A 9,808-nucleotide genomic window follows, 5' to 3' on the forward strand; every position below is an offset into this window, starting at 1 on the left:
ACCATTGTATCCAGAGACAAAAAAAGAAAAAAGGAGGGGGGTGTTATCCTAGGACATAGATGTACTTCTCCAAGAGAGATAATAGGGGCCATTTTGCATCCACACGCATCTGGTAGAGATACATATCTAGGAAGCATTGATTCCTGGTAGACAACATACCTAGTAAACACATAGTAAGCATGTGTACCTGGTGAAAACATAGAGAGAAGAGCAGTAGAAAGCTCCGTGTTACATCTGGCAATGCTGGCTCGTAGCTCTGTTATAACCCTCACTAGACAGCAAAATGGATGCACTTAATTAAAGTTAAAATAGTATGTTACCTTTCTGCATATGTTATTACTATGTACCATACAATACTAATTTTACAAATAAGAGATTACTCTTCATCATCACATAACACACCGGTATCATGGTTTTTATTTCAGCAAAGAAGGTTAAAGGTTTCTAAATTGGATGTACAATCCATCTAGCTTTTAAGTGGGAAACCTGAAAGTTGATGTAAGATTGTCCTTGCTCTCGAAAGCTTCATAAGATGTTACCCACCCCATAAAAGACATTTCCCCTTTTCCCTCTTCCACAATTTATGGATAGCCCATGAGAATGCTATCCTCCTACTAAGGTGATAAGTACCTGAACCAGATGCAAAGAGTTTCCGAAGCATGAAATACTTTTCTGTGTAATCGCCAGCCTCAGACAGCACAGCATCATAGTCTACAAGACAGGGGTTCCTGTTTGGGACTTGCAGTCCTCCACAGCAGGCCCTGCCTCAAGCACAGGGATGTGTGGAAACCCAGTTCCACCAAAGATGAGACAGAAGGAAGACACATCTTCTGTATCTTGCTGGGATATGGATGTAAATGTCAACCTGGAAATCTACCCCCAAATCCTATCTGGAAACCTAGGAGTTCCTTCCCTTTTGCTATCTCACAGACACTCCTGTCCCTTCAACCCAGGACCCTAGTTCCTGCTGAGCTAGATCCGAGAGCACTGGGGTCAAAGCACAAGAGTGAAGCAGAACATTAGTGCTCAGAAACCTGCCTGCTAGAATGGCAGCTGGTTGTGCAGCATAAATGTCAAAGAATAAAGGAAAGCAGATGAAAAGCCTCAATTCTCAGAACAGATTGCTTCTTAGGACCTCGTGATGCAAGAGTGTGATTCTGGAGTCTCCCCAGACCCAAAGCTGTAGGCCCACCCACCCAGGGAAGTGACCACACCATCACCACTTGCCATAGCTAGTCACAACATGGATGTGCTTCTCTTCATAGTGGCCTCCATTTATGAAACCAAAGTTGGTTCCACCGTGGAACATATACATGTTGAAGGAGAGTCCATAGCGGATGAATTTATATACCGTGTGTTGAATTTCTATTAGAAAAGGAGAGGTTAAAAGCAAAAGGGAGACTGAGAACTCAGGTGAAAACTATCATTTCAAGCTCTGTCCAGCACAGTCAATCTTGTCATCTTTTTCACCATTAAGTAGGTAGAACCATCCAGAACCACTCTTGCAACTTTTTAAATTTTCTTTTCTGTTCTGTTCTTTTAATTTCTTCCTTTTCTTTTCATTTTTTCCACTATCACTTTGCTACAAATTGACCCCCAAACTATATGTATTAAATGATAGTCTAAAACACTTGTATTATAAATAACTAAATTTTTAAAGTATTTACAAATCACAAGTATGCTCTCATTCCTACCTTCCCAGGACAATGTCTCTAAGAAGTGTTGAGTTAAAAGCACTGCATTACTGTACTATGCCTGTGGTATTTATAAGAAACTTATACTTCCAGCATATTTAACAATGAACTCCTCTTCCCTCTGACTGTCATGGAAACTGGAAGATGGCGGTTCAGCATGGGCCTTGGCTTTGGCTGTGCTCTTTACTGTTTGTAAGACCACATATGCCTTATTTTCTCTCTCTGCTTCTGCTTTGCTACCAATCAAATGAAGGTTTTAATTCCCACACCATCACAGGAATGATGAGTCAATCAACTAGTGAAAACTATAACAATCAAGACACTGTGCCCCAGATACAAGAGATCACATATCTGTGGCTTGGTGGCATTATGGCTGGTGATGGTGGCCAGGTTTTGGGGTGATGCTGGTGTTGTTCTTATAAGATCTTTAATGGTTGGGCTAGTCATGCTTTCATGGCTTTGCTAGATGTTGTCTTTTTCTCAGACACCAATACTTAGGCAATTCTCCCATTTCAGGACAAGCGAGCTTTTCATATAGCTGTAACAACACAGCTTCATGACAGCACACTTTTGCTAAGTAGATGGAAATTGCCAGGCATTGTTCTGCGTGGCAGCATTAAAACTTTTCAACAATCCTAGACTTCCCACACTCTTCACTTTTGAGCAAAGGATTTTTTTAATATCATATTTTACTGAGATGTAATCTTTGTATGCTTTTATGGGTGACTTCGTGGTAATTTGACATCTGTGTACAAAGCACAATAACCAAACTGGGATAAGGAGTGTGTCTGTATCATTAACCATTGATCATTTTAGGCTGGGTCTTTACAGTCACTTTTCTTAGTCATTGTGAATGTATCACAGATTGTTTTAACAAGTATTTGTCTCACTAAGCTACAGAAAACCTCACCTAATGTCTCCCTTCTGGCTGAATTTTGGGGTCCCTCACTGGGCTTCTTCCCTTCTCTCTACATCCTTCTCAGTCTCTACTAACTACAATTCCACTGTGCTCTCCTACAAGATCAACATTTATTTTTAATTTCCATAAATACAGGAGAAATAGAACTTGTCATCCTCTAGCTGGGTGACCTCACTTAGCACAGAGAACTCCAGTTCCAAGACTGTTGCCACAGATGGCAGGGTTTCCTTCTTGTTGAATAATACTCCATTGTGCATATTTACCACATTCTTTGTATCCATTCATCCACTGATGAGTATTCAAGCTAAATAATCTCCATTTTGGGAAGAGATAGACATTTTGACTCAGAAGTAAAAGAAATCTGCCTCAAGTCGCAAAGCTACTGCTGAAGCCTTGAGATTTAAGTCTTGTTCTCAGAGCCCAGACTCCAAGTTCTCATCTCTCACTGCCTGTGGGCTTCTAGTAACTACTACCATTTTGTTGACAATGCCATAGAGTCATCTTTCCTAGGGATGAGTATGGCATCATGCAAATGCTCCAGAAGCATTTGTAGGAATGTCAGACTCTCTGAGAACTATTTCCTATCCTGGATCTCTGACTGCACCTGTTTCCCTGCAGCACACAGCCTGAGAAACATGGACTGTATAGTGATGTTTTAATTTCTAACAATCTGCTTGTTTTGTTTAATTGTAAGATTGCTATAGGATAGATGTCATACTATTTGTGCACACAAGCATGGTCAGTGCTTGTAATTAGCAAAGGTTAGATGGATATTCATGTCTGCACAGGAATTTCAATAAGCAGGGAGCTATGTAAATGATCTGTGGCATAGGGCCTTTCTGACTCTGAGTTAAAAACAATGGTTCACTTACCATTTGCACTTTTCTCAATGTGTTTACTCCCCCATGAGTCATACCAGCCAGTCCAGAATTCCATAATCATAATGGGTTTATCATTCTATAAACAAAGCAAGTCAAACATTCAGTGTAACAAAGGAAAATAGAGCAGAACAAAAGGACCCTGCAAGGGAGAATGCCAGCAATGTTTTCTACCTTTTGCCCAATTCAGAGATTCTCCTGTTTTGATACACTCTTATATTCATATAATTTTTATTTCTAACAGCATTTATTTTATATTTTGCTAATAAATTATTATGTAAAGATTTTAAATTTTTATATCTTTAAGAATTATACCTTTTATGGTAATAAAGTAATTATAAACATATCAAAATGACTAGTAATTATTGAACTTTTACTATCATGAGGCACAGAGTAAAGAATTATATTTAAGCTGGGCAATGTTGGCACACGCCTTTAATCCCAGCACTTGGGAGGCAGAGGCAGGTGGATTTCTGAGTTCAAGACCAGCCTGGTCTACAGAGTGAGTTCCAGGACAGCCAGGGCTACACAGATAAAACCTGTCTCGAGAAAAAAAAAAAGGAAAAAAATTATTTAAGTAGTGCTATTTAACAGACCCACAGTGATAAATTACTTCTCTCACTGTACAAATGGAAAAGTGTAGGTTACTACAAACATAGGTTACTGTACAACTTAGCTCAGTTCGAAAATGCTTTAGCTGGGATTTGAACTAGCAAATGTGTAGTTCCTGCAGCCACAATCCTAACCATTGCACTGTGCTATGGATGTGATCACCAATGACTCATTAGCACAGACTATACAGAAATAAATCAAAGTCATATATTCCCCAACTCTCCAGAATTCATTTTTACCTAAAATGTGGGCATTCCTTTTAAAATGTATCCCATGGCTGCTTAAACCCTTGATCAAACATACTTTCAAGTTAATAACTATATTCACACCACTTCCAAAAGCATTCTCAAGTATGTTGAACAATGAAGGCTCTTGTTCAAAAAGTAATATCTTAATAGCAAGCCCTGAGGTTGGGCCAAATGTGTTAAAATTTTGTCTGCACACCAATTCTCATTCCCCCTCTCTCTCTTACACACTCACACACACACATACACACACACACACACACAAATACACACACACATACACATATTAAATGTAAAATAAAAACTTAGGAATAACTGGAAAATCCCTAAGATTCAGAAATTTAACAACATATTTTAAACATGGAATAAAGAAAAGTTTTAAAAGCCTTTTTTTAATGTTTTGGATTCAATGTAAATATAATATACCATGATTAGTATGATGTAAGTATAAGAAAATTGATACTAATAAGGATTTCTATGAAGAGAAAATAATCAACACAAATAATGTATACTTTTTAACCAGGAAAAAAAAACAATGTAGATAAATAAAAGCAAATTCAATCCAGATATTCAGGGAACAAAAACTATTTTTTCAGAAAACCTCAGGACAGATATTAATCTAATTTTAAAAATTGGAGTGAAAAGATGTCAAAAAGATAATTAGCTGGGGTGTCCCATATGCTTTTCTTCATAAAAACTAAAATTAAAATAAACAAGAAAGATCATGACCGTATCTTGCTGGAATGCTTGAGAAAAGGCACGGGTGGCATCTGACAGAGACACCATGGAATGTTATTGCCTATGGCCCTGTCCCAGGTGTCTTCCTTTGGCTTGAGCAATAGCAGCACTTTGCATGTGACTTTTGACTCCGTGATAATTGTTGAGTGGACTCCAGTTGAATCTAGTTGAATCAGCAGCACTGGAATGTAACTATCAAATACCAGCTCTGTGCATGGATTTCTACATCCCTTCATGTCCTGATTTCCTTTTAAAGCAGAGACAGTAACAGTACTTACCACAGTTCCCTGGGAGATTTGGAAAATAATAAACAGCCAGTATAGTGCCTGGCACACAGGAGTGCTTAGCAAATGTTAGCTACTCTCCAAGTTTGAATATGAAATGCCCCTCTCATGTTTATATGTTCCATCTGGGAGCACTGTTCTGAGAGTTTCTGGAAACCTTTGGAGGTGGGCACACAAAGAGATGGAAGTCACTTTGGGAGGGCACTTTGGAGTATTTTTCCCTTTGCTACATCTTATCTACTTTCTGTATCTTGTCTGGTGCTCTGCCCAAGCATGTGAAGCCAAGCAAGCCAGGAATAAACCTTCTGACTCCATAAGAAAACAAAATCCAACAACAATGACAAAAAAACCCAAACCTTTCTTCCTCAAGTTGCTTATTAACTGATGTACAGAGACTATATGAGGGAAAAGAAAGCAATCCAAATGCAGTTTTGTCAGGAAGCATGGCTGAGCTTCCTTTCGGATCTCTTTTGGTATGCTATGTTAACAGAGTAGCAGGATCCGGGGACTCACTCACTGCCCCCGCCCTTCTCACAGCATTTCAGTGGCCCATGCTTGTGTATGTATGTGACCTCTAGGTCAGGTTCAGCTGTGATTTTGAAGAAAAGGAGTTGTTGCTTTCAGGAGATGAGCCCTGCCCAGCATGACTCTCAAAGGAAAGATGACAGGAAACTGTACTCTGAAAAGGACTCTACCTGGCCATGAATGTTCTACCCTCTGTTTCATAAAATCCCACGGTGCCTAGTGTCTCTCCCTGAAGACAAGCATCTGAAGGAAAAGTGTTCCATTTTCCTCAAGCCAACAGCTGAACCAACTCATTTCCTTCGCTCCTCTCCATCTCCTGGCTCTCCAGTAGAGCATGGCGCAGTAAAAACCTCACCCTCTGGGAATGTTTTGATGGAGCCAACTGAGAGAAAGATCTCAAAGCCACAAGACTCCTCTCCACTCCCACCAAGGGACCAGAAACCATTAGGGAAGAAGAGACTTAACTGTTCACAGACAGCCCTGTGGCTGAAATTCTGGGATATCCTAGCAGCTCCTGGAAGACATATTATGTCCCAGGACTCTCCTTTCTTTCTAGCTCCTAGTTTTGGCTGTCAATAAATAACTCATTGGTAGAAGGAAGAGGGTTTGGGCTTTTGACAGCCAGGGAGGGCTCTAGCTTGAACCTTAGCTGTTTGGTACCTCCTCATCTGTTTCATTTTCTTGAAAAATATTTATTTGCTTGATTTTGTATTTAAAGTACTCCATTCATTTGGTTGTCTGGCTTTCCTTAGAAGCTGATGCATGTAGCCTGGGTACAACCACACTGGGGCTCTTTACTTCCATGTTTGAGGCTTAAACCACGACCTGATCTTGCTTAGGTCACTCTGCAGCATGAGCTGGCACAAAGTAAGTCATTTCTATTTTATGATGTTTGGGCAGTAGTTCTAGATGCTTGAGGGTGCACTGTTAGTACAAGCTAAAAACCAGAGGGTGCCAAGTTCCAGGAAAAATTGTTTCTCTGAAAACGACTTGTGTTTGAATTAGCTACTTGTCTTTTTCTTCTTATAACTTGTTTCCTAGGATGTATGGTGCAGTTACACTACCAGCTGAAAATACTTATAGTTCCCACTAACACTGGGAACTATAAACACGCTGTAAAATATATTCATTCCACCATGTAAAACTTTCAATGACTGTTATTCTGGGAAATAATGGATAATTGTCAATTTTGTTCCTTCAGGATTGTTCAGAGATTTGGAGGTTTGTTTGTTTGTTTTGTGGGTGTATTTGGTGAGCTGGTTTTAGTTTTATTTAGTTTGGGTTTTGTTGTTTGAAGGGGCACTTTTATTTTTTTACTTTAGTTCTGGTCTTTTATTTATTTTTACAACCCACCTGAAGACAAAGCCAGAAGACTGTTATTTGCTTTTGAATACAAAAATACAACATCAAAAGCCTCTTTCTCCTATGATATATCATTTCAAAGTTTTAAAATTTTTGTTTGTTTGCCTGCACAAGACCTGCCAGTTGATAATCGAACATGAGGGCAGAGAGGCCATGAGTCCCCAGATGGGAGGCTTACTATTGATGACTACTGGGAAAGAGAGGATCCTGTTTCTTTAAGAGTGTGGCCCTGGAATGTTAACCAATCACCAGTGATGGCCCAACTACCCATCACTGAGTATATGAGCTTCACAAATTAGACTCCATAGTTTATTTAAAAAAAGAAGAAGAAGACATAAAGTTAGGAGCAAGTGAGCTGGAGTAGGCCTGAGAAGAGTGGAGGTAGGAGTGGGAGAGGCAAAGTTCATCATGTATCCATGCCTGAAATTTTCCAATAAATAATAAAAAATATTATATTTTTGGTTGTGAGCATAAGCCTTTAACAACTGAGCCATCTCTCCAGCCCATGCTTGCAGAAAACCATCAGACTGAGCACAGGGTCCCCAATGGAGGAGTTAGGGAAAGGACTGAAGGAACTGAAGGGATTTGCAACCCCATAGGAAGAACAATAATATCAGCTAACCAGATCCCTCAGAGCTCCCAGGGACTGAACCACTAACCAAAGAGTACACATGGAGGGACCCATGGCTCCAGCTGTATATGTAGCAGAGGATTGCCTTACCTTACACCAATGGGAGGGGAGACCCCTGGTCCTGTAAAGGCTTGATGCTTCAGCATAGGGGGATGCTAGAATAGTGAGGCAGGAGTGGAGGTGGGAGCACCCTCATAGAGGCAGGAGGAGGGAAAATGGGATAGATGGTTTGCATGAAGGAAACCAGGAAGGAGGTAATTGAAATGTAAATAAATAAAATAACAAATAAAAATAAAAATATGTACATACAATAAATAAATAGATAAATAAATAAATAAATAAATACTCTTGTGCTATCTTTGGTGAGATTTTAGCTGAAGACTTGGGAAGTCTCAGAGACTGTCTGCTGTGCTGCTGTGGGGCTTCTTTCCTACCAGGTATCGATACAGTTGAAAGGAAAAAGAAGATACTAGTTGACAACAAACAAATGGGAAAAGACCAGGTTTCAGGCTGATGGGAGAGCCTTCTAGAACTGAGGCTACAGTCATGGTAACTAAATCTTGCTCAAGGATGTTCCTTTCAAGTTTGAAGTCCCAAGCTCTACTCAAGATAGCAAAGAGCAAGCCTCTGTTTCTAAAGTCGCTTAGATGGTGAGTAAAGACTTCTAAACGACCTAAACATTACACTCATCATGGGCATCCTGAGTCTCAGTGCTGTCCATTCCATCAAATGCTGTTTGTACAGACTATATTTAGGAGCAATGGAAAAGATGAACCATCTGCCTACTAAGACACTGGTGGGGCTGGAGAGATGGCACCACAGTTAAGAGCACTACCTGCTCTTGCAGAGGACTAGAGTTTTGTTTCTTAGCACCCACATGGCATCCCACAACCATTCCAGTTCCTACAGATCTGCCACCCAATTCTGGTCTCTGGAGCCACCACACATAGATAGTTCACTACAACAGCAAAAATAGTCAAGTGTAAGATAAAGACAAATAGAACTTTAGGTAAAGAAAAAGACACTGGCTGATCTTTTCAAAATAGCCACTAGGCTTTATTTATGGTTCAGCTCTGGATGAGTATGGCACCTCAAAGCAGACCTAAGTTGTTTTAAAGTTGTGTATAAAAGAAAAAGACTTTCTAGTCTCTATGATAATTGTTCCACTTGTTAAGTTACCATAAGAAGCTGGGATTAAAGAAGATGTATACAATTAATTCAGATACTGAGCTCTTCTCATTAGTCTGCAGTCTATGGGTTTTCTCATCCAAAGGATGGACCATTCCACACTTTGACACACAAGAAAAGATGCTGATAGAAACCTGGAAAGTCCAAAGGACTAACAAACAGCTGGCTGAAAAAAATGAACAGGGGACCAGGGAGATGGCTCAGTGGGTAAAAGGACTTGTCACACAAGCCTAATGACTTTGGTTTCATCTCCAGAACCCAGGCAAAGGCAAAAGGAAAAAAATTCATCCCACAAAGATGACTTCTTACCTCCACACATGTGCTGTGATACACTATCTCTGTCTCTGTCTATCTCTGTCTCTCTGTCTCTCTTTCTCTCTCTCTTTTTCTCTGTCTCTCTGTCTCTCTCTCACACACACACACACGTTTTCTAAAAAGGGAAAATAGAAAGGACTTTACATGTAACTCTGTATTATACTACTAAGTACTAGTCCCTTGTTGACATTCTCACAAATAAAATCTAAAGTTCTAGATTCATCACTACAGAATAAAGTAAACCCCATCAAAGGAAGACAATTTAACCTCTCCTCAGATCCTTCCTGGAACTGCACACTGAAGGAAGTGCATGTGAATTTATTTCAAAGACAAGATAACTAATATATGTTATCTCCATCATGCTCAGCTAACATAAATGGCAGAGAGAGAGAGAGAGAGAGAGAGAGAGAGAGAGAG

General features: G+C 39.8%; 1 protein-coding gene across 2 annotated transcripts in view; it reads right to left on the minus strand.

Annotated features, from left to right (window-relative positions):
* Glb1l3 (galactosidase beta 1 like 3) overlaps positions 1–9,808 on the minus strand; it is a 48,406-nt gene that overhangs the window by 16,824 nt on the left and 21,774 nt on the right. The window contains exons 10-13 of one of the 2 annotated variants that reach the window (XM_031345311.1): positions 3,486–3,570; positions 1,228–1,365; positions 631–711; positions 188–271 (exon numbers count right to left, since the gene is read on the minus strand). In XM_031345311.1, the coding sequence (XP_031201171.1) occupies positions 188–271; positions 631–711; positions 1,228–1,365; positions 3,486–3,570 (388 nt within the window). The remainder of the gene's footprint in view (positions 1–187; positions 272–630; positions 712–1,227; positions 1,366–3,485; positions 3,571–9,808) is intronic. The other variant, XM_031345312.1, reaches the window with a different exon arrangement.

The sequence above is a fragment of the Mastomys coucha genome, unplaced genomic scaffold, assembly GCF_008632895.1.
Source record: "Mastomys coucha isolate ucsf_1 unplaced genomic scaffold, UCSF_Mcou_1 pScaffold23, whole genome shotgun sequence".
Taxonomy (NCBI): Eukaryota; Metazoa; Chordata; class Mammalia; order Rodentia; family Muridae; genus Mastomys; species Mastomys coucha.